General features: G+C 41.0%; 1 protein-coding gene across 5 annotated transcripts in view; it reads right to left on the reverse strand.

Moving 5' to 3' along the window:
- LOC115410999 (MAGUK p55 subfamily member 7) overlaps positions 1–26,037 on the reverse strand; it is a 120,306-nt gene that overhangs the window by 58,273 nt on the left and 35,996 nt on the right. For all 5 annotated transcript variants that reach the window (XM_030122892.1, XM_030122891.1, XM_030122890.1 and 2 more), the window contains exons 3-7: positions 13,039–13,120; positions 12,512–12,597; positions 11,792–11,866; positions 9,979–10,175; positions 4,984–5,048 (exon numbers count right to left, since the gene is read on the reverse strand). In XM_030122892.1, coding sequence (XP_029978752.1) covers positions 4,984–5,048; positions 9,979–10,175; positions 11,792–11,866; positions 12,512–12,597; positions 13,039–13,066 — 451 coding nt within the window. In that variant the 5' untranslated portion in view covers positions 13,067–13,120. The remainder of the gene's footprint in view (positions 1–4,983; positions 5,049–9,978; positions 10,176–11,791; positions 11,867–12,511; positions 12,598–13,038; positions 13,121–26,037) is intronic.

Genomic DNA, 26,037 nt, shown 5'->3' on the forward strand with positions numbered 1-26,037 from the left:
GTGAGCGATAAGTGTGTCCACGTGTTTGGCAAGCTACAAACCAAACCAAACAATCAGACAGTGAAAAGGTTTGCATGTCAGATGCAGGAACAGACATGCTGTAAAAAAAGCCCAGAGAGCCGTCAGGATGTTCACAGAGCAGATGGTGAAGCTGGAGGACAGCCAGATATGGATGGAGGGGAGCTGAAGTACGAAACAGATAGGTAAAACTGGAGGTAAACCTGTGTAGCGGATTAATAATTGGCTTACACAGGGAGACTGATGGTACTTTAAATACCTGTTTTTTAACTGAAGAATGCGTCTAGAAGCAGTGATTGTGACCATGAGGGAAGAGATTATTTATATCTTGCAAATGTTAGGCGTAAATGGACACGGTTAAGCAATGCGCACTGCAGCCCCTCGCCAAGACCAATATTGTTGCAGCCGACAGAGCTCCCGGGCTGGAAAGAGAGAGGAAAAGAGAGAAAGGAACCCCCTCCTCAATCACCACCTCGGTCCACCGCTCGGTAACAGCGGGGTCTCCATGGTATCCTTCAATTAGGCTGTAGTTTATGGCCCCGGGGCTGAGCCCAGTTGAACTGAGCAGGGCCTGCATGAGGCCTGTGTCCAAGCCTTGTCTCCCTCCATCTCTCTTGACCCAGCCACCACCGCTCCACAGGGCCACATCTGCTACTGAGTATGACCTGTGTACCACTCCTCTCTCCATCTTTTCCTCCCTCCACCCATCCATATTCCTATATTTTTTATATAGTACTGTATTGTGGACTTTTTCTTACTCACTTCACTTTAACACACTTGACTCATTTCTTACTCTCTGCCTGGATCCAACATTTTTCTCTAATTGAGTGTTTTGTACGCTTGAATATCAGTGCCATGTCTCTGCTGGAACAGAGACTGAACTGTTATCATTCCCCAGTTATTCAACAAGTCCTGAGAGTGCCATGTCAAGGTACTTCCTACTACTGCTGCTGCACTTACACACAGAGCTAATTCTTATAGTATGTATGACATTAGGAAGAAAGTATTGCTACAATTCAAAGAGAGACTTATGTTCTTTTGCTTGGGGCCTCAACTGACTCTACTACATTTTACACCTGTCCTCTGTGTATAGAGAGGAGGGCGTTACAAATCCCATAACTCATAAGAGGAACTGGACCATTAAAATGAAATAGTAAGGGAACAGTAGAGCACTGTCTGTCGAAAACTTTTTAGCAGGCTATTTTTGGCCATACTGCACCATGTATGCCAGTATGCGGTTGAACATAACCAGGAAATGACAACATCCATAATTCACCAGAGGTAAAAGAGCCTAATGCTATGTTTAGAGGTGGTCAGCGTAGCTCTGTTGGTTATTTAAAAGCTACATATTGGAAGAGTCACATTACATTAAGGGCTCACCGCCATGTTGGGGGAAACAAGTAGTCAAATGGACATGTCCGCCTGAAAATTGTAATCTACAGTGAAAAATATGGCCAATATGGACTAGGTTTCGGTTCAACAGGGTCATTGTGAGACCGGAGCTTGCTTATGAAGCCAAGTACATGTGTAATGTGCTCTCCTCAGGGTTCATATATTTGGAGAAATGAAAATGAAAGGAGGGAGAGAAGCTGAGTGTTACACAGCAGATTCTTTGTGCATGTTTAGGCCTTAATATGTGGTTATGAAGATGAAGATATCTGTGACGGATGGGCAAGACAATAAAAGAGGGACTGAAGGTAGAATTAAACACATTGGTACAGATGGAGGGTAGGTTGTAGTAAAAACCTTGAGGGAACTGCATTAACAAGAGTCAATTCAAAACCAATGAATTCACGGTACACTTTACATTATATAACCTGAAACCTTAAAACTACTTTGAAATTCAGAATAATTCAATGTTAAACTTCTTTTTAAACCTCAGGCTTTTTTTTCTAAGTTTTGATAAAAAATATACTTTTGTTGCATCAAAAATTTTTAACTCCATTGCAAAATGTATTGCAGTATTAATGTTAACTTACACTTGAGGAGGTCCTAACTTTGAAAATGTGTTTTTAAGATAGATTGCATAAAATGAAACGCTCAAAGACAGTCAAAGGAGCTGAAATTAGGAGAAGCCTCAAACTCCATTTTATTGGCACAAATCAAAAGACTATATAAATATAGATGCCTTTTCATGCAACTGCAGAAAAGAGAAGACACTTTTCTTCTGTGTGGAGAGAGAATAAACCTGTGCCTGATCAATGCCCCATCCACACTTGTGAATTTGTTTTTACCTTTAGTTTGTATGTCTTTGTGTGGACAGGGAAACAGTGGTGTCACAACCCAGTTTATTCATGTCTATTATTGCTTTGTCTAATGAAAGTGCAGGAAACGGAAGGAATACTCAGCAGCTGGAAGTCCCCCTTTATTCATTTATCATGTATCTGATTTCTGATTAATTTCAAACTGGGCAAGCAAACATCTCCATACTGATAGAAAATCTAATTTGGATGACGTCAATAAACTTGGATTTACAAAACAGATTAGTTTTTAATTGTGCAACAGCGGTCCTTTTAACCTTAGAGCTGAATTACATCAATCATCTTAAATCATTCTCACTGCTGACATACATATTATTCCATCTGTATAGTTCATGTTGTTGTTACTTTGGTGTTGAAGTAAAATGAGCAGAGTTAAGTTACTGAATAATTTGGTGACAAGGTCTATGTGGCCCTGCATCACATATTGGCATTTCATCATGCTGTGCTTCAGGTGGACACATGCAATGCACAGCCACAGTGCCAGCTGGATGGATACCCCTTTCTGCCTTCGTTCGTGCACTGTGGCTTCCCATAAACAAAGCTAAGTGGTGTTTGGCAGCGGTTTGTAAATCATAACTAATGTCTGTTCCTTTTTTAAAAACAGAATAATGTCAGGTAATTCCTTACAGAGCTTTTGCAGTCAGGTGCAACAGAAAGTCCTGCGGCTGCAAATAGTTGTGGTATAAACAACATTTGGCACACAAGGGCATTGTCTTAAAAAGCCAGACATTAACTGCACCTATGCCAACCTGCATTTCTTTCTGGTGACTGTTTGGAAAGTGTACAAGAGGTCAACTAAGTCAACACTCTAGTTAGAGCTACTTCATCATAATTCCATGTCCACCTCACCATATCAGGGAACTATGTGGACTAAACTGTACATACTTCTATCAAATCCATGACTACCTTCCAGTGGACACCACCTGCAAAATTCTATGCAATTACAGCACAAATTTAGATTTGCAGATACAGGTGTATATGAAGAAAAATAGATATGGTGAGAGCTGCACAACAATAAAAATATTTTAAAAAGGTGCAATTGAATATAACAAGATAAAACGTAAGTGGAGTTTACTAATACCCCGCTTGGTTGCACAACACTTCCTGCTCACTGATACGCTGCCTACCCAGGGATTAATTGTGAGTCTTAACTTTCAATCTTTGAAAACTTGTAAAAAAAAAAAAAAAAAAAAAAAAAGAGAGAGAGAGAGAAAGGCATACGTAAATAACATATGTGAAATTGGAAAAGAATCAGGTTAATAATGTACGAGAAATTGGTCCGTCTTGGACAGACAGACAAAATTCCTGGTATATCTTTTTACCCTGCCCTCTGGGGTGGGTGGGTAAAAGCGTCCATGCTCATCCAGGAATGGGTCATACAGAGTTAAATTAGCAGTCAGAAAGAGAATGACAGACTCAAAAAAACAAAAAATCCTTCATGAGTAGGCCAATGTAACTGAACTCAGAAGATTCATCTTTAGGGCTCGTATCCATGTCTTCATGTAGACTCAGAAAGGAAACACACTGGCCTATCCACAATGGAATCATGTTAACCTTTTTTATATGATCACTGTAGATGAAAATACTGCTGTTTGACAGACAAATAAACTGAAGATTTGAAATGATTCAGATTATTGTAATTTTGGAATGAAGTACAACTAGTTTGCTTGCAGCTTTGATACCATTTACACAAAAGGTAGTTGTATCAATATTGATTTATGAAGTGCCCTTTTGTGTATGTGTTGCGCTTAGGTGTGTGTTTGTGATGTGTGTTAGCATGAAGAGGGCCATGGTATTGAGACATGTAAGAAGTGTGAAAGCTGCTGATGGTTTTCATTTTTCAGCAAACTTACTGGCTTTTTTTTAATTTCCAAAGAGTGTCCATGGGAATTCTGATCTTTACAGAAACAAACTCACAACTTCACTATTGAGCACCCACTGTCCTCATGGACAGTTAGAAGAGATAAAGCCCTTAAAAAATTATTTGTGATTAAGGTTTCCTTCTTTTGCACATAAATAAACTATCATTTCCCTGAGTTTTGCTGATTCGCTACAGCAGGCTTGTTACACTATTGTGAAATGTTCTTGCCCTTTCCCTGTGCTGCGTTGTACCACACAGAAGACTGATGTCATTGAGCAGGGTTATTAATGTGATCTACAGAGCAGCAATGAGCCTCTGAATCTTTAGATCATGTTTAGGTCTAGAATGAGATCATTAATCCATCATTATGGCTCTTGAGTTGAGAAGAGGTGAGCTGGATGGGCAGGAAGGCTGGTGTTTAAGCTGGAGGGCTTGCAGAGGTATCCATAAAGCAAACCTCCCTTTCCACCCATTGAAAAGCCTCTACATGACATTGACTGCATTGACACATGGAAAAGCAGAGAAGAAACGGAGGCAAAAGAGCAGAAAGATTGAGAAAGAGGCTGAGAGAGTGAAACATGGAGCAGATGGAAAAATAAGGAGGGGTGAATCCAGACACAACATTTTCTCTGATGACAGGCATGAAGCACTGCTACAGTCATGGCAGCGGGTTAAGTGGGACTCAGTCTGTGTTAGGTCGAGCACCAGCAACGGCCCTGTCAGACAACCTGTTTTTTTCCTCGTCACGACCTATTCCCCTTGCATCACCTCTTATTAGCCCGCTCACCTGTTTGCAGCATGTTGTCATGTTCTGACCCATCACAACAGATAAAATATGCTTACATGCCCGCCGGGTAGAGCTTCTCAGGGATGGGAGAGTCGTAACAGATCGACGCAGTGCGAATCTCCTGGGAAAAAAAAGAGGATAAGAGAACAGAGAGGCACAATAAAACCATTAGTTTTTATGATCATGTAGGGAATAATAAACACTCCCTGTTACACTACAGAGAACCCACTTTCCAATATCCACCAGCTTCTCTCTCTCAGTTAAGAGAGAAGAAGGAACCAGGAACTAAGAACTGGCAAATGTGAATGTGAAGTCAGCATCGCTTTGTTCGTCTCCTTCTTTCTGGTGTATTTTTATGTCTTTAGGGTGCTCCGCTTGGATGATGCCAAGAAGATGCCCCTGCATCCCGAGGTCCGCATTGCACATCATGCGCATGGCATCTGAGCATAAACACACACATACATACACCGATACATGATTTTCCATCCACTTGCCATCCAAAGTGGACTGGTACCAGCGCTATCATTTTCTGTCATTACTTATTTCAGGCCAGACATTGTGTGGAAATCCAGACAATTTTGGCAGTGTGAAGCAAGAAAGAAAAAACAGAGGAAAGAAGGGAGAGAATGAGAAAGATGGTAAAATCTCTGTGACTATGACAGCAGCAGTGAGTGCTGTTTTAGAGGCAGCAGGAGATGAGGGAGAAAGTAATGTTGAGGTTGTGTGCAAACTATTCCATCATATTCAAAGGAGCTCAATTGTTCATGGTCAAAATCCATTAAATACAGCATTTATAAAACAGTCTAATAAGCTTTTGTTTATAGTGTTGGAATATGAATAATAAGGAGAAAAGAGTCTGCATCTGCTGCTTCCTGCTTCTGCATCTGTCAGTACAAAGAAACTGAAGATGAGGAGAACAGTTCAGTGAGAGATGCTGTTTATTTCAACAAAAACAGTATTGGGATTTTGTTATTATATGTATTTCATTTATAATATTATGTTATGACACATTTTACCTTGGTCAATTGAGATGTTACACTTGGCCATATTGTGTTTTCGATAATATTTCAATAAAAGTTTAACTCTTCCAACAAATTTGTGAAGAGGGTGAGAATGGAGTGATCAGTGTATTAATGTGCAGGTGTGGATGTGAGACATGAGCAGTTGAGGGACATCTGTAAGACAGAGAATCACATACTTATACAGAACCATATGGACCTGTGAAAGTGTTAGTTTGGGTTATCATACTGGTTTTATCACCAGAAAGAAAGGCCCACCTAAGCACTTACATGTACAGTTCATTTAGATTATGTTTAACACTTTTTCTTGCTCTCATACTATCCTTTTCCACAGTGAACTGATGCCTTGCTGCCTTTTAAACCAATCAGATGTCACCAACCAAAAGAGCAACGCTGCAGCCTGTGTTTTTCTGTCATTGTGGTGTTTACAATAGGCAAATTAAGGGATCGAAGCAGTGGATTATATGGGGCAAAGTCACTGCCCTCCTTTGCATTGAGTTGAATTCATCTATAAAATGCAGACTTATTTGTACATTTTTGTGTGTATTATCATTGGTCTTAATGTGTTTCATCAAATTAAATATTCTGTTTACTGTTCAAAAAATGTTCAGTGTTTAGTATCACTTCAATCTTCATCACTATTACAGTGTTTCAACAACTTATTGAGATTCAAAGCTTCAGTCACGCCACTTTGTGGATGATTTGTCAAATATACTCTGAACATGAGGAGTTTCTATTAAATTTCAAGTGAATCTGAAGCAAACTTTTGAATAATTGCAAAAAGAAAATGCATGCAAATTAGAAGTATTTCCATAAACTGGTTTGGTGAAAATAAACTAGCGAGCAACATTAGTCAGACATTACTCTAATAACCAGAGTAGAGGAAGAATATTGCGCTGTTGTTAATCTACAAAGATGCTGAGGATCGGTCAGCCAATCTGATACATGAGTTTCAGTCATGGTTATTCAACTGAGGTAATTACCTCCGCCAAGGAGGTTATGTTTTTGCCAGGGTTTGTTTGTTGTCTGTCTGTCTGTTAGTGTGCAACATAACTCAAAAAGTTATGGACAGATTTTGATGAAATTTTCAGGGTTTGTTGGAAATGGGATAAGGAAGAAATGATTAAATTTTGGTGGTGATCGGGGGTGGGGGGGCCCACGGGGGGGGGGGACTGATCAGCCTTGGCGGAGGTCTGCGCTCTCCGAGTGCTTCTAGTTTTAATGATGTTTTTTTCTCATGTTTCTATAAAAACATAATGAACTTCAAATTACTTTGTTCTGCCATTTTTGACCAGGAAAACAAAAGATGATAAAAATTCAGTCATTATTCTATATTCAGTTTTTACTTTCTGTTTCTGAAAACATGACAGAAATTACATAAATTTATAAAGCACTGGAGTAGAAAAAAAATAAATAAATAGAATTAAAGCCGCAAGCAGCATTGGGCGGGACCTCGCACCGGGCACTCCGCCTCCCGCACGATCCGCCTCCAGTGACCGTTGCCACCTCAGCTCCACTCACACCTCTCCGTCCCGATACCAGCTGCCACCCTTTTGTGTCTGTCATCCTTACATCCCTACAGAACACCAGCGGCCCTCTGCTGGAACCACCATCACCTTTAAATGAGACTTTTATTTTGGAAACCCTACTGTGTGTATGTGCGTTTGTGTGTGTATGTGAGGGACAGAATTAGTTTGAAAAAATGAATTGAAATTGTATGAATAATTGAGCATAAAAGTGATGATTTATCACATTTAAGGCTACTATTTTGGAAAAACCCTATGTGTGTCTGTTAGAATACTTTTTAATGAAGAAACATTGTACAAACAGTTGAGTGTTTGGTCATAAAAATGAAAAGAAGTTATTTAATAGACATTATTATTTTTAATAAGGCTTTTATTTTGAAAAAAAAGTACTCCGTGTACTTTGTAATGTGTGCAAAATGTCCAATGTCCACAATACAATGCAGCAAAACCTGTTTTAAAATGTGTGTGTGTGTGTGTGGGGGGGACATACAAATTCTATGTCTGGCTTGGGATTTGAACATGTGACCTCCTGTACAATGAGCAGCAGCTCTCACCACTACTCCGTTCTCAGACACTTGCAATCATGCACCACTAAGCCTTACATAAGGATTTTTTTCAATGTGAAAAATGAAACAAAGTACTTTTCAAAAAATCACAATTATTCCATAACCGTAGGTCCTATCTCAAAAATTCTTTCATTTATTGATTCTTCAGACTTGTGGGAATTTGATGATTATAACTTTTATGAAAAATGTCCGAAATTAATGAGCAGTAATTGCAGGAACATGGAGTAACTTTTAAAGGCCGATTGCCAAATCCTCTTGGTGTTAGCTCATGGGTGTCAGTGTATGATTTGTCGGGCTCAATCAGACCAACATTTTGACGTTTGTTTCATGTGTCTGTGACATTCCTACTGGCCGCTAGGGCAGTTTTTGTGTGTTTTTTAGTACATAGGTGGCGCTACAGAATCCATTTTGGCACCCAAGGGGTTAATTTTGATATTTTAGGAAAGTGCTTACCAGCCATGACATACATGGCGAATTTGGTGAGTTTTGGAGCATGTTAAGGGGGTCAAATGGCAGTTTAAAGTGGAAAAAGTACGAAAATAAATAAATTGTAATAAATCAATAACTGTACATCCTATCTCAAAATTTTTTGCATGTGAGAGTTGTGGTCAGTCCCGTGAATGGATAGATATGTAACATGTGGGGAAAAAGTCCAAAGTGAAAAATGAGTTCCAGACATCGCAACTTTCCGGGCTTCTAAAAAAAAGCTAAGACAGTTATGGAAAAAGTGCGAGATCACTGTTTTTGAGAAGGGTTCAATCTATCTTTTGGTGCTATTTAGAAGTCAACACAACAAACGGTGTCAGACGAGTTAAGTTTTAGAAATTTTATTTTGAAAGGCTTATTGCGACCTTCCTGTTGGAGTTAGGTCATGGGTGTCAGTGTATCATTTGTAGTGCAACATCCAACAAACATTTTGGCGTTGGTTTCATGTCTGTACGACATTCCTACTGGCCACTAGGGCCGTTAACGTTTTTTTTTCACATAGATGGTGCTAGAGAGCACCTATGGGGTTAATTTTTACATTTTGTCAAATTTTTCGCCAGACCTGACATACGTGCCAAATTTGGTGAGTTTTTGAGCATGTTTAGGGGATCAAAATCCAGTTGAAAGTGGTGTCTGAATAATATAAAAATGAACGAAAAACAACAGGGCCTTGCTTTCAAGGCAAGGCCTCTTACTGTGTGAGAGGGCCTTATCTTTCGGCTTGGTCCCTAAATATATGGCAACGATAACTCATTGTTAGTAGTTAATGATGCATTTCCACTATGTGGTAACTGGTTCGACTCAACTTGACTCCGCCTATTTGTGTTTCCACTATGTAAAAGAACCTGGAATCTGGTACCCAGCACTAGTTTTTTGTTATCTACTCCGCCGAGGTTCCAAGATGGGGGAAGAGTAAACAAAACGTGGCGTGTAAATACTGCAGACCACTAACTGGTCAGAGAGTTGTCTCTGAATCATTGTGTCATCAATGTGCGACCCGCCATTTTAAAAAAAAACAGATACAGGAGTTATAGTAAATATACCAGTAGACTAATCCACAGGATGGCAGCCCGCAAAACTACACCATGGTCAGTTCAGGAGATTCAGACATTTCTGTCCTTGGTGGCCAACAAAAAAATTCAGCGTGAGCTTGACGGGCCAACATGCAACGAGTGAGTTTATCAGCAACTCTCTGAGCAGATGTCACGGAAGTAACGTGCTGCGTCGCTATGACGTCCAGGTACTCTAAAGTTCGTAGTATCCTGTAATAGAAACAGTCTCCAGGAATAGTACCTTGTACCCGGGTTGAGTCAAGTTGAGTCCAGCCGGTTCCACGTAGTGGAAACGTGGCATTAGAGACTCCTCAAAATGACACAAATCCTGTTTTCAGGGCTCCCGTCTCATAAGAGAAGCAGAGCTCCCCGACTTCCTTGTAGTTCACTCTCTGCTCTTACCTCTCTTGAAACTGTTTGGACGGGATTAGGCCGGCACGGGGATTGGCGTCCCCCTCATGTTTAGCCTGCCACCAGGTTGCATCATCCTGACTCATGATTTGAAGGATGTCACCCTTCTTGAAAGCCAGTCCAGCCTCTTTACATGGGATGGCTTTGTCATCCATAGGGTCGTAGTCAAAGAGTGCCTTCATATAGACCTAGACGTACAGCAGATGAGGGAGGGGTGAAGAAAACAAAGAGCTGGATTGAAGGCACAACAGGAAAAAGCAACGCTTCACTGTAATTTATTTCTACTGGATGGAGTGTGAACTCATCACAGTAAACACAGAAGGTGCTTCACCAATGCTCAGGGTGATTATTCCAGAAAGGTCATTGCAATCAGAAGTTGAAATCCTCCAATGTTTGCCAAGGTAAACCTCTCCAAGTCATTCCATCTAACATTAGAGGCGACTAAGCCCTGTCACCAGCTTCCAAGACTTTACATCTCCTGAGTCAGAGACTCCACTTGGAAGTGCTCTGTTCCTACCACTGGCTTTCTCTAATTCTTAACACAAGCTAATATCAGTAATCTTTCCACACTGAGGATCAAACCAATGCAGAGAAATAGCTGTTTTCTGTTTTCAAGGACTCTTGGTTCAGTTCGCTTTGGCAGTGAGGGTGGGACACACCTCATCAACACAAAGGAGGTTGGACCCTACACTGGAAAATTCTCTGACATCTCTCCCTTTTGTGGGTAACGCACTGCAACCTACAGCACCTTGCTGTGCCTTCTTTCCAAACTGAGCATCATCAAGATGAGTTATCACTCCTAAGACACCTTTTAACATGTGGGAAGAGCAGAGAGAAAGAAGGAAGGAGAGTTCGAGTGAGGGAAAGCACAGGACATGGCGGGAGAAATGACATATTTCAATGTCCCACTGATTTAAAGGGTTCCTTGTGCCATGTAGTGGGATTACATTTCAGACAGAGATGTTTTGTTGGGGTCAAAACAGCCGATGTGGTGGCTAAATCCTCCAGCAGAATGCACTTATACATCTCCACCCTCTGCTCTTCAGGTTGATTTTGAGTAGCCAAGTGTTTGGCACATGCATGCTGTTTTTCAGCCAGACAGATTCCACCATTACACAATGACATAGGGTCTAAGTGGTCCACTCTATCCTGTACGCCTTGGTTACACATGCAGGGTGGGCTGAGTTGTGAATAATGATGCGCTGCCTCTGACCTTGGAGCTTAAAAGTGGGGAATGGATCCAGCCTGAGCTACTGATAGATGAGTGTAAGAAAAATGGTCTATCAACACCCCAGTGGGTGAGGATGGTGGTATGCTGGTTGGAGTAACAGTTAAACCACCCTCAAAATAGATGGCTACCAGCTACTGTCCACTGTGGCTCGGCACAACACTAAAACATATTCCTGTAAAAATGTAATGTGTTTTGGTCAAAACCAAACGTACATATAACACAGTAACAAGTAGAGTGAAAAAAGCTACAATTGAATATCTGGTTTTATATGAGATCTGCTTCACTAAAGCTGTATGCAGACACACAGGTGGCACTCACATGTTACAGCAGCCTATTGTAAGCCTTAATAAACAAGTAACTTATATTCTGCTGTAAAATTATTTTAACATGGGGGTATATGAGGAATGAATTGCTTTTAAAGCTAAACTCCAGTGTAGTGCAGTATAGACACTTATGCCTCATCATAAACTTTCATCCCTGGACTTTGCCACTTGCTTCATATTAGGAGCTTGTAAACGGTATTGTTTAAATAGAGCTCAATAAACATGATGATTAAGGCAAGACAGGGCCCACCTTAGGCTCCTTGGTTGTTGCATCCTCCTTGAGACCAGGAACCACCTTAAAGGTGATGGCTCCTTGAGACTGGGCCTGGATTTCAGGAAAGACAAGACAGATACAATAAGCTACAGTAAGAGGCGGAAGGAAACAGCACTCATCTGCACTGTGAATATTTCACAAAGCACCTAATTCAATGAAAGTCACATAATGCAAAGCCCTGTTTGATTTTTCAACAAAGGAAGGGTTATTAGGATTGGATGACGCTGCCTGGCAGGGATAGAGTGTATGCGTGGGGAAAAAGTAGGAGGAGTGTTGAGAGCTGTCATCTGCTTCGGAGACTGCTGTGTCTATGAAGGCTACAGAGGCCTCCAGAGTTTAAGAGACACCCCCCCCCCCCAAAAAAAAAAAAGAAAAAAAAAAAAGGGTACAATCCACACCAAGTCAGTATGAGGCCTGTGGCAGAGCTGGCTTGGAGGAACTACTGAGCATCAGTCTCTTCCAGGGGGACTGTGTGGCTCAATGCATGTGGTCTAAAGGCCAGGAAAGACTTTTAGAGAAAGGCCAGTGTTTGATTTTTCAGCATAGCCATGGGAGGTGAGCCGTCTTTGGATGAGTTAGTAGAAGTTTTTGCCATCACAAACAAGAGATTTTCATGTTGCCAAAGGGAGTGGAGCACAGGAGAAATCCTTGGACAACATACACACAACCACACATGCACAAACAGATGAGGCCTACCAGAATACGAATAATTTCCTCTGGTTTCTTGTCATCCACAGGGATTCCATTGACCTCCTTCAGTTCATCCCCGACATGAATCAACCCTAATGCACACACAAACAGACATCATACATATCCAAAAATTGTTCTGATATTAAATTTTTCTAATTTTTTGGGAAATATTTCCTGCGATAAATCCCCAAAAACCTGAGATAAGTAAGCTACTGTGTTAAAGCCCGGTGCTCAAAAAGCCCGGGGTTGTGTGCAGTACACCAGATTAATGTTTATCGTCATGGTGGCATTTAGGATTGGAAAGGAATCAAAACGTTATTGTCGACACATGTGGAAATTTGCCTTTGGCTTCACTGTGGCAGAACTGCAAAACAGGACTGGACACAATGAAAACTAAATCAAACAAAAAACATGTGCACAAGGTAGCAGAATTTCAGTGTGCCTGTCAGCAGGAACTGTATTTACAGAGCACTGAAGGAGAATTAACTTTACCAGACTGCAAACTCTTATATAAATGTTTCAGAAGAACTGACCACTTCTGTCAGCTGCTCCTCCTCTCATGATCCGAGCGATGAGGATGGCTCCTGTTTGTTCGTCTCGACTTATCGTTGCTCCCTGCACAAGAAATGAAAGAGAAAAATAAGTAATTGGTTAGGTAGGTCAATAAGTCAAACTTCAGATGGGATAGAATCTTGTAAGTTATTTCTTCAAGGAAAAAAGCAGATTCATAACCAAAGACTATGAACATGAAGAGAAGTCAGCATGTATTCATGCAAAGATCAGGGGTCCTTATTAAATTAACAAAAGTTCACTGAACTAAAAAGTCTGTCACTAGTTCTAAGTTGCTTGAAATTGAGTGATTCAACGAATTCAAGGCAGGTAAACACATCTCACTGAAATGTTCTTATTATACTGTACTAAGGTTATACCCTGGTAATCCTAATATGAATTTAAAAAAGGATATTGTTGGAATTATTGCTCTCTCATTGAAAAGGTTGAGGAGGCAGATGGTGGATAAATTGATGTCTCTGAGACTCCTCTTAGAAAAAAAAAATGCCATCAGATGTGATCAATCTTGCTTTCACAATATCTTTTGTCCCACTGTGTGATTACATGAAAACAGAATGAGCCTGTATGATGAAAAAACTTCCATGTTTGTCTAGAGGTATATATATATATATATATATATATATATATATATATATATATATATATATATATATATATATATATATATATATATATATATATATATATATATATGTCACAGTAGAGATTGAAACCCAGTAGGATTTGTAATCCTACTAGGACAGATAGGAATTTTAGTTTGTCCTAGGACAAACTAAAATTCCTATCTGTCCTAGTAGGATTACGAATCCTACTGGATTTCAATCTCTACTGTCACACACACACACACACACACACACATCATATATATATATATATATATATATATATATATATATATATATATATATATATTTATATCCTTACCATGCATGGAGGGTTTCACCCTAAGTCCAGCATCCTGAGGCTGTACACAAAGTGAAAGTACGGGGGCAGAGGACTAGTAAGTGTCACAGCTACTGTCCAGAAGAAAACGACAAACCTCCAGGAATTTATCAAGAAGGTGGCCCCGAATGACCAACTACTAAGTGAATGCCTCAGACAACAAAGGCCCAGAAAGGAGGAGAAGCCTGAGGGGCTATCATGCAAGGACAAGGCCTTGCATGACATGTACCACCAGCAAACTAAAGTGGCTGATATCGAGTAAACATGTCAGTGGCTAGAAAAGGCTGGACTGAAAGACAGCACAGAAGCACTACACATGGCTGCACAAGAACAAGCCCTGAACACCAGGGCAATAGAGGCTGGGGTCTAACATACCAGACAAGACCCCAGGCTGTGTAGAGAAGCCCCTGAGGCAGTCCAGCACATCAAGCAGCAAGATGCTGGCAGGCAAGGGATACATGGAGTGGCATAACCAGGCACCGGGCATTGTGTAAAGGAACATCTGTACAGAGTATAGACTGGAGGTCCCAGGGTCAAGATGGGAGGCACCCCCAAAGGTGACAGAGAACAAACAGGCCAAGATCCTGTGGGACTTCCAGATCCACACTGACAAGATGGTGATGGCCAGCCTGACATAGTGGTGGTCGATAAACATCAGAAGACAGTGGTTGTGATAGATGTAGCAATCCCACGTGATAGCAACGTCAGAAAGAAAGAACATGAGTAGCTTGAGAAATACCAAGGGCTGAAAGAGGAGATAGAGAAAAAGTGGGATGTGAAGGCAACAGTGGTACCAGTAGTAATCGGGGCACTAGAAGCAGTGACCCCCAAACTGAGAGGATGGCTCCAGCAGATACCAGGAACAACATCAGAGATCTCTGTCCAAAAGAGGGCAGTCCTAGGAACAGCTAAGATCCTGCGCAGAATTCTCAGACTCCCAGGCCTCTGGTAGAGGACCCGAGCCTGAAGGAGGTACCTCCCAGGTGGGCAAGAAAAACATGTTTTTTAAAAAAATATATATATTCTGGTATAAATATGTGTCCTTGTATTTGTAACATTATAGGGACATAAAAGTGACTCCTCTCCATGATGTAAGTTGTTGAAAGTGGTTTTAGGTCAACTTAAAGGGTTAACTTTAGACATACTGTCAGTTCGGCATATTGTAGTAAGTCTCCTCAAAATGAATGGAAACATAACATGTTAGTATAAGTTTGTGTGAAGTTGTGATTTAAGTCAATAAAAATACTTCAGGTAAAAACATTAGGTGTATACATCATACTTTGGAGATATGGGTTTTACATTACATTTCTGTTCTTTGTTTCCATGTACTTTCTTTTTATTTTTTATTAATTGCTTCTGTGTTTCATCATCTCATGCTGTTCAGATGGTTCACAGCATCTTCCATTATAGAGCTTGTCAGCCTGTCGGTGAGAATTATAAAAATATGGGTGTGTTTTCCATTTTTAAAACACTGAACTGATGATGATCCAAGAGGGATCAAAATGTTGTCACTAATAAACTTCTGTGGCTTGGATGGAGTATGCAGACATTACATTTTTCATGAATGATATATGAGCATGCAAAATAAAGTAAGAATTCTCCAGAAACAGCAAAGAGAGTGACACGTAAAAATGATTTGTTTGGTACCGAGTTATCTTTCATTGCTGCGATTGTTGCACAGGCAATAAATATATTTACACAAAGTGATAGTCTAGACAGAGAGGGTCAATGCTGAAGCAAATAGAAGGTATTAGACCCAAACACACACAGTAACTTAAACCATCCGTGTCCTCCTTTATGAGCCTGGTGCTCAGCCAGAAAGACACACTGAGAAGAGGATAGTGTTTCGACTTCCTTATTTGAAATCTGAAATGATGCATTTAACAGTAAACCCAAATAGTCTTTTGCTTTTGCAATAAAACAGTGGTCTTAATGGGTGTCAACCTCTCACAGCATTTGGGATTTAGGATGGAGGAGGACAGCAAACTGTGACCAAACATGCGGTGTCATGCTAGCTTAGTCTGGATGTCCCACACCAGACAGATGTGTCGTCTAGGCGACACAGTTTGTTGCAGCTGCAACTCATCCTTCCACCCATTCCTACCTGCTATTCCCATCATCCCCAAAGACTGTTTTTATTTCTGGTACAAAAAAGAACAAGCATGAAGCTCTCTTCTCTAACTTTCGTCAGCAGTTGTGCTTTATTTCAAACTGTCCTACCCCATTGCTGCCCGGGGGTCAACTATGACTGAGTAACAACAGCCCGCCATGTGTCACGCTGCTCCGGTTTGTGTCACTTTCCCCTTCGCCTTTCTCCAACAAGGCCTGAAGTACTTCCTGTCCACTGCTGTTGATGAGAAGTGCAGTAGGGGGGAGATGCCCAAAAAAAACTTTAGCTCTTCAAAGAACAAAAGAGCCTCTGGATTGTGCCTCTTCACTAATGCTATTAGCATGTCATCTTGGTTGTTTTCATGACCTTTTCACACCTAATGGTTTTCCTCCTAGATAATGGTTTCCTCAAGGCCTTTGGAGTAGAGATGGAAATAGGGAATGACAACAGGATAAGACAGTGGTCGAGTCTGCAGAGAGTTGTGGACCTAATAGAATAATTAGCCTCATTAAGGAAACCTGAGAGATTGCAATAAGACAGAAGTCAGTGAAGCAGGTCATTGAGAGGGCAAGACACTGTCAGACCCCAGAGTCAGAGTCACATAAAACGGCTGAGGGTGACTTAGAGCAGCTGGCTCTGATGCAACAGCCCCCAGACAGAAAGGTCTTTATATGAGTGTGTGCCTTAAATAATTGAGCCCTGGATGGAAAGAGATGGACTGTGACAGACAACAGGCTAAGATGGGGAGTTTGAGGGAAATCTCACAAGACTATTCAGACATGTGGTCATTTACTTTCTCTCTTTACCTCCATCTTTCTGTCTTTTTTGTAAGGGATGTTTAGATAGAGTCCCCTGGGCTCGCTGGTGGCTATCTAAAGGCTAACTAAACAGAGTCAGCCTTGGATTTCAAGTCGACAATGAACTGTCTGCACAAACTCCACCAAAAGACTGTACACACCGCATGTCTACGACTATCTATAGAATCTACGCGCATATGGTGTGGAGATATAAATCGTGTTTTGACACATATGGCTTAAATCACAAGTTGAAACCCCGATGCCATTTAGATACACCACTTTTATGACCTCTCTTTAGCAAGTGGCAAGGGTGATTATAGAGCTGCACATTTAGCATGCAAACACGAACAGAAACGGTCATGAACCCTGTGAGTGGGTCATTTTATCCCCACTCAAACCACCAAGTTTTAGTGTTCCTACACTGGTAGAGAAACAAACATTGGTATCATTACACTTGCCTGCGATAGTTTTTTCTTTTATACTTCACTGACTTCTGCTCGCAGCTATTTGAAGCGCCAGTCATTTTAAAACATTTATACTTTGCGATTCTTATCTGACCCACTGCCCCTGTACGTGATGGGACCACGTAGGCTGGCCAAGGCAGCAGCAAGGGAGTAGGGAATTTATGAAGGGTGGAGGGAGCCTCTTTTCCTAATCTGGCCAGCCCCAGCCTGAACTCAGCACTGGTACGGTAGCCAAATGAGCTCTGTCTGATAAGCAAACCTGAGAGGCCAAAACACTCCAGTGGCAATATGAGCTAGGGTAAGTGGAAGAACAGAAGAGAGTTAGGAGTGCTAAGCTGACTGAGTGGAAGTTCGAGGAGGATGAATTAGTAGTGTTTTGATACAAATGTGAGTAATGTTGGGATGGTTACTTTGGAAAGAGAAAAGGCTAAAAATTGCTAGTTGCCCTTATAAAACTGGAATCAATAATGTCACTCTTAATAACTTCATCAAGCCAAATAGTTCTAAAAACAGAAGCTGTATAAACCTCACGAGTATCCAACATTGACAACCATCACACGTTAATTAAAAATTTTTCAATCTGACTGCAATTCAGATTGCACAGTGACCAAAAAAACTGAACAATTCAAAGATACTCTTTGTCACTGAAGCATGGTGTTCTCTTTGGTGTAGACAGTGGGAGCAGACTCAGGATGCTTAAAGCAATATGCATAGACTGAATTGGCAGATAAGAGGCTGCAGACAGATTTCTACTGTGATGGTGTTGCACTCAAATTTGCCACAGCTATATTCTATTTGCTGATGCATGCAGTATATAGTTGTGGGACATTTGCTGATGTCTGTAAAAAATAAACTAAATAAATACAATGCTGTATTCAACATATAAGCTGTTTAAAGAAAACAACATACTGAGATGTACAATGACATATTTGTGTAACACATTAACAGTTTTTAATTTGGAAATTCATAATGTTGTTGAATGTGAGAAGTGTCTCCTCAAAACTGTTAACAAACCAAACCTGATATATTGTTTTTTCCCATCATTCCCAGTGAATTATTATTCCTCATATGTGCAGGTCCTTGATAGTGTGCTACACTCTTCCCTCCACCTCATTACAACCTGTACATGTAGTTCATGCTCTAAATCACAGGTGTCAAACATGTGGCCCGGGGGCCAAATGTGGCCCGTGGTGCAAAAATGACACTAAAGATATTAACAGTCCAGGGTGTTCAGCTGGTTTTAGTTCAGGGGCCACATTCAGCCCAATGTAATCTCAAGTAAAAGAATAAAATAAACAGTAAAATGTAAACCTGGAAATGAAGTACAATTTTAACAATGTTTTAGTAACTGTTTTGTGCGTTTTTAGATCAGATCTGTAAGTCGTTAATAATAATCTGACACATCATTCCTTTTTAAGGTCCAAATTCCAAACTTCAAAATGTTAACAACATTATGTCTGTTACCAAATATTTGTGTAACATTTTACATGTAATGCACATGTACAAATGATAAGTTGAGGCATAATATTGTTAAAATCATACTAATTTTTCTTCAGAAATTTCAGTTTTTCTGGTTATTCACATCTTTTTTGTGAAAGGGCAGTTCATAAATGTGAATATTTTCATAATTTTCTGTTTTTTTTTATTGCACTAAAACAAAGAGAAAACCTTGGAGTTGTCATTATTTATAGGTTATTATGCTGTTATTTTAATGGTTTGGCCCGCTTGAGATCAAACTGGGCTGAATGTGGCCCCTGAACTAAAGTGAGTTTGACACCCCTGCTCTAAATCCTCCAGGGGTACATCAGCCTGTGCTGGAGGCCTTATGAATTCCTTGGAAGCACTGAGAGAAGGCTGGAATAAGGGGGGCAAACCCAGCGTTTTGAACTCGGCATCACCTTCCTTTGTGCCTTGATACCCTGTGGGTGCTATCATCAGCATCCAGCGATGCGTGGCTACAATGAGGAGTCTCTACTCTGTTAAGCAAATACATAAACAGTCAGGCTAGAAGCTGCTAAATGAGCATGTGTATGGGCACATACACATAATGAAAAAACAAGGCAGGTAAAGACCTTCAAGCACTAAGCTGGGCTTCCTGGTGTTGCAGCATAACATTAGCACAACATGATGGGTTGTGCTAATGTTTACACCAAACCTTCAACGCCTGCTGGCACATGGAAGCCATTTCAGACTTTTCCTTCTGCATGGAAACAGTGCAGGAAGTCAGAGGGGGAATGTCTGCATCTGTCAGAACACATACACGCATGAGTGACAGCATGTGTAGGTGTGTTTGTGTGTGCATGCAAGCATGTCTGAGTGTGTGTTTTATGAGAGTGTGGCCATGAGCTTGCACCTGAAGTCAGGCCAAACAGGCTTGGGAGAAACCTCAAAAGACTGGATGATTGATGCTGGACAGTTGCTAAGCCTGATGAATGGGGTACGCTATGTTAACAATTAGAGACAAGGCGCCACTTAACCATCAAGTGGCTCAACTCCACAATTTGCATGGATAAAGATAATATGGTGTGCACACAAGATTATGAAAACACTTTTATGTTGTTAAAGATCAATTCGTTCTTCCTGTTTTCTGATACTGCAGCTGGTGCCCTCTTGATGAGTAAAAATAGCCTCATAAGAGCTAGGCTGTCCGGATATTAAATCTTGGAGGGCAGAAAAAGAAATGCACAGTCAAAAAGAGACAGACGGGGGGGGTCATCTTGGATGAAGTGGGCCTTCTAGCTGTGGTCAATTAGTCATCAGTAAGGCGATCCGCAGCCTCCCCTCCTAACGTGATCAGCTCCATATGCAGCTGCTGTTCCCGGCTATCGTCCTCTATTTCTAAAACATAAATGCTTTAGATTGTTATTGTTGGGCTGGCCCAAATGCAATGGCTCAGTCCCTTCTGTGTGATGAGGAGAACTGGAGTGATGCTTGTCCATATCGAGCCATCACCACCACCCCCTCGCATGTACTGAAGCGCACATACTGACATGGCAGCCACATTAAGTATGTGATGACAAATGTCTCACACCTCATAGAGTGCAGAAAAAAGAGAGAATATGGACTGAAATTTGGATCTCGTCATGTACGCGAGTATGTGTATATTAGAGGGAAAGGAATGGAGGAAAGATTGTCCAGGGAGCTGTCAACGCACAGAAGTGCCATGAAACTTCAGCAGATAAGGAATAAGGACAAGCTTAATGTTGAATGTCTAGTTACGTTGGCTTGGCTGGAGTTGGACACAATGAGCATCTGGCAAGCTTAGTCTTCATGGGGCAATTAGAGTGCCCTCTGGCTGATGAACTGGATGGATGGCTGGATGACATGGTGGAAGCTGGCTGGCTTCTAGTCTGGTTGTATAGATGATGAGAAGGCTGGCTGGCTGATTGTCTCGGCCTGGCTCATTAAGCATTTTGTGGCCTATAGGGCAGGCTATGTGTGGCCTGTCTACCAAGTGCCATAGTGGAACAGACGAATCCTGATCTTCTTACCTCAGACACGGCCACAACTAAAAGCCAAGCCACCAAGTCGTAACCTTTTTCCGCCAGGGAAAACAAGCACACAGGCTCCATTTCAAACACACACCCCTCGGCCTGTAACGACCACTCAAAACATCGCCCTATGAACCGAACTGAATGCTGTGGCATTTGACAAACATTATTCCTCCTTCCAAATTGAGAGCGACAAGGGAAAACAAACCCGAGCGGCTGGGGCAGAGAGGGTGACGTGTTTTGACATGATGTCACTTAACAGCAAAAGTGTAACAGCGACAATAAACTCCTGCTGACTGCTGTGTTGACTGCTGTGTTTAGAGGTATAAATACAAGTGTAGTGGAAACACATGCTGGCCTTCTTCACACCAGATGTCGACCATGGAAAAACCAAATAGAAAGTGGGAATGGGCCTCCTGGACATTAAAATACAATTACCTCCAATCATATCTGGTGTTGGAGTGTGTCATTTCATCTTACCTCACTGAGATGGCAAAGAGCCCCACACACATGACCGCTGCCCATACTGAACTGAGCATCTTTATGAGTTTTTACATATTTCCTCAAGAGCTACAGTTCCCACTACAGCTAAGTAAAATCTTGTAATAACAGTGTATTCAGCCATGATCAGAATACCCATTTAGTATTATGGTCACCTATAAATATTAATACAATGCTGTAAAGAATAAGCAACAGCCTTGATGGAAATCTGCACTCTAGATGCAAGAGAGGGAAGGAAAAAGAGAGCAATGAATGGTACCTGAGGTTTTATATCAAATGGTTTTTTGAGCTGATGTAACAGGGCCATCACTTCAGGCCAGTCCCCTCTGGGTGACCCATTGCATGCCTTTCCACCTGTTTTATTAAATCACATGTGATTGCAACTAATAAAAGCTACTCCTCCACCTTCTTCATTCCGACTCTGTAAACCAAGGCTCCAGTTTCTCGTTTTATTTCCTTAACCCCGATCTTGACCTTGCAGTCATAATTAACAAGTATACTGAGAAAAAGGAAAATTGCGGGTCATTATTATGATAATTATAGTGAGCAGGAGGGATTCCAGGAGGAGCTGCCAGGTAATGTAATGCAGAGGGTCCTCTGACGGGACGGCTTACCTTCATTTCTCTTCCTCCACCCCCTCTTTCCTCCTCCTTTGCCTCTTTAAACCTAAATGCTGGAGCAAGTCATTACCTAGTTGCTATGAAAACATACTTAGCAGCCCACCTTAGTACTTCAGACAGGTGCTGGTGGATTTGGGTGTGTAAATCTGTGTGTATATGTGACTATCTCACCAAGTGTGTGTATTTTTTTCCATACTGTCCAGATGAATCACTGAGTGGAATTGCCGCCTCTTTGCTAAAAGCTGGACAGTGCCAGATATTTAGTCATTATGTTCAGTGTGAGTATGTGTCTTGTCTGGGAGTCCTGCATGAGCTGTATGAGTGTATACAAAGAGACAGTTGTGTCGCAGAAAGAGGTCTATCTCTGCTCTGGGATTGTTTAGTGTTTTCCCTGTCGTTATCCCTAGCAAAGAAAACAGCACTTTCACATGTCACTTCTCATTTCCAAAATGGGCTGGGAAGCAGGGCCGCTGAGGAGCACCCAGCCCGACAGGCAACAATGCCTACATTCAGCCTCCGAGGTCTCTGGCTCTCGCAGCGTAAAGAGGAAAAGCGAAGCAGAGCCAGGATGTGTGTCCACGTTTATGATTACATTTGATGAGGGGAAGACGTTTTATTTAAGAGGGCTGCGAGATTAGGATCTGGGAATGCTTCAGATGTGGCTTTGGAAGTCGTGCATGTTTTCAGATTCACAACTCAACAGGCCACAAGAGTGGTGTAATAGCAGGATGTTGTTCAAGTACGAACATCTGAACAAATGCAAATATTGTACTGTACTGTTTTATGCAGTACTGAATTTTTAGCATTTTTGTGTCTATTTATAGTAAATGCTAGATTTATGCAAATATATTTCATGACATTATTGCCCATAACACATGCCCTTACAGAATATGTTGATGAACAGCACTGACATGATAACCTGTCACAGAGCTGATGGCAATTGGACAGAATGATCAAATACATAGAACAAAATTCAACATTTAAATTTTGTAAAATTCTTTAACTGCAGAAATGGAGCATAGTATTCATTATTTTTATTAAAAATAATGAAAATCTTTAGAGGACCATGTAGAGTACATTACCCGCCCCATCACACACAATGACATGATAGGTTAATCTCATATCTTAAAATGGGTCAAAAATATACTCTAATGAAGGCATCTTTTGCTGCCATCTTCAAGATGGGTATGTACTTTGTAAAAAAAACAGCAACACTGTGGCCAAAAAAGGAGTGCCAAAAAAGTAGTTCAACATCATATAGCAAAGGAGGTAGGCTATTGTTAAGGTGTTGGAACTAAAGATAGCATGAGATAAAACTCTGCCATGTGAGAGGGCAGGCTAGGCTACAACCTTGACCTACCAACCAACCAATCACCAAATTGTATCAACAACTGAGACATTAGGTTACATACTAATTTCAAGATTTCCTAAAAAAAAAAAAAAAGTCATACAAACTTGCACTGTTTTTCCTGAGCCACAACAAAGTCTCATTTCTCCTCTCCCTCCTCTTTGGATTTGTTTTAGTTTTATACATAATTATCCCAATTGTAACAACAAAACATTTAGCTTAATTTTATTAGCTTACTTTAGATTTGACATATGGTAATGATGTTTTACTCGTGTGCACTGATTTGTGTCATAACCTCAGAATCAGCAGCTGATGCCATTGCATAGTCTGCAAACATGTCATTCCAGTATCGCTGGCAATAAACTTGTAAGAAAGCTGGAATCTCACAATACACATCTTAAGGGAAGCTGGCCATTCTGTTGGCTCCAACCTTACAGTTCAGTGTGTAATCCCCGGATAACACTGGGGATTACACACTGAACCTTCAATGTTAAGGGCCATAGAAGGTGGATCCATCATTGGGATATAGGTTTTATGGATCTTATTCCAAATCTGTTATATGAAGCAGGTAATGCTTTTGACAAATATTTTGAGGCCATATATTTTGGTTACTGAGCTGCCATGTTGATTCTGTGGCAAATTTTGGAACCAATGTCTACCCAGTAGAAACACGGCGGCCTGGCTGGATGATTTGCATCCTCCCTCAAGTCTGCCAGACTCTTGACAGTGATTGGTCATTATGGCTGTCAACCACCTGTTTTTTACATCATCAAATAACTTATTAAAACAAAGCAATCAGACAGATGACGAATTGAGCACAAATCAGCCTGATGAAATCTTTCTAAAAAGACAAAAATCACCTTCGGGAAACATTTATTGCATATGTACTTTGAATTTTTCATTTGGCTGGGTGGCAGGGCTCATGACTTATACTGAAGCCCACTAGGGGGCAATCAATATACTCTGACTTCACTTCAGGAGGCTGTCCCATCGTCTATCTGAAAAACACACAGTGAAATTCTGCAAATGTTACCTAGACTTGAATAGAATTTGGATATTTATCTGTTTAACTGCAAAAAAACCCAAACATAAATACATGATAAATAAACATCTGTCCTAAAATAATACAGAGGCAAAGGAAAAAGAAACAATGGACAGTTGAACCAAGGTTTTCTCATGCAAACACAGATGACACAAGACAGCAGTGCCCTCCACTTCTCCTCTCCACGTCTTCATGTTTTAGAGAGTGGTGGGCTCCATCTTTCTTTGCAATGCTCCCAAGACACTGTGGCTTAATCTATCAAATGAAAGATGTATTGCTTTTAAAGCACATGGGTCTATCTGTGAAACACTAACATGTGTGCTGTCTGCTCTAATCTCATTAGCTGCTCCATTAATTCCCAGCCAATGTCATTACTTTCCCCTTGCTTTCCACATTCTGATGTAAACAGACAAGAGAAAAGTCACTTTAAACACACTGTTCCATCTAGTTTCTCCCTTTGATAACTCTCTCAGTTCAGAACTTCCCTCCAAGGTTTTCAGGAATACACAGCCTTTTTGTGTAAACCTGCCTTTGAATACATTCACAGCAGCATGTGTTGAATGTGAAAGGTGTTTAGACTCAACCGGGAAGGACACTGACTGCAACTATTTGAATGAATGTGTTTGTGAAGGCAAATGAATCAGAGCAAACCATGGTCCAACTGTCCTAATTTTGTCAGGGAGAGGAGGCCCGTGTGCCGCAGATGAGAAAAGCATGGCATGTCCAAATTGCCAATAGCTCATGCAAGCCCCTGCCATTCATGGAAAAACTAAGTTCGTCACAAACTAAATTGATCACAAGACTTTCCTGTCTTGTTGCAATTATCAGCTCTCTTATTAAGTAAAGAAAATCCTGTGGCATCAATCACACACTTGGATCTTTTACAATAATAATGTTGGGCATGTCATCTAGATTTGTATGTGCAGCAACTTCTGAAGGTGTGCTGGTGCTATTTCTGGATCTGTGATGGGAAGTCCAGGCAATCCACTAGTATCCAGTGGTTGGGTGCGTCTGGGTGGCCATGCCGAGGAGAGGTATAGCTCTATTGATTGGCTCTAACTGGTGCCAGGCAGAACATTATGTAGACTGGCATTGCCAAGCAGATGGCACAGACCCTGCAGTCTACAGTTTCCACTTAGCTGCACCCACTGACACCCAGTCATGATGGGAAAACCAATCCTCTGTGTGAAACAACACAAAGCAGAGAGGGAAAGGGAAGGAGGAAGAGACTGATAGTGCCTGACATTGATCCTGTCCACATTCCTGGCAGAGAGGTTTCATGGCTGCTTAATGATGCCTAACGACCTGGGATGGAAGAATGGATGGAGAGTGGGATGGATGGAGTGTCAAATTTGCGATGTTTAAAACAACTGCACACAAATCACCAACAATGTAGAAATTTGCATTGAAATCTATAAAACCGAGGCAACAGGTGTCCATAGAAGGGATACTCCCTTGTCCTACCACCAGATTTGAATAATGCTGACCTAACCCTGACCTAGATTAGTCATTTAAAGTAATAATAATAATACATTTATTTGTAAAGCGCTTTTCATGGAACTCAGACACTTTACATACAGCAGATAAACACAGAAATCAAACACATTAAAAACAGATAAAAGCAGGTGCAGAAAGCATGCATATAAA

Source organism: Sphaeramia orbicularis, chromosome 20 (assembly GCF_902148855.1).
Source record: "Sphaeramia orbicularis chromosome 20, fSphaOr1.1, whole genome shotgun sequence".
NCBI lineage: Eukaryota > Metazoa > Chordata > Actinopteri > Kurtiformes > Apogonidae > Sphaeramia > Sphaeramia orbicularis.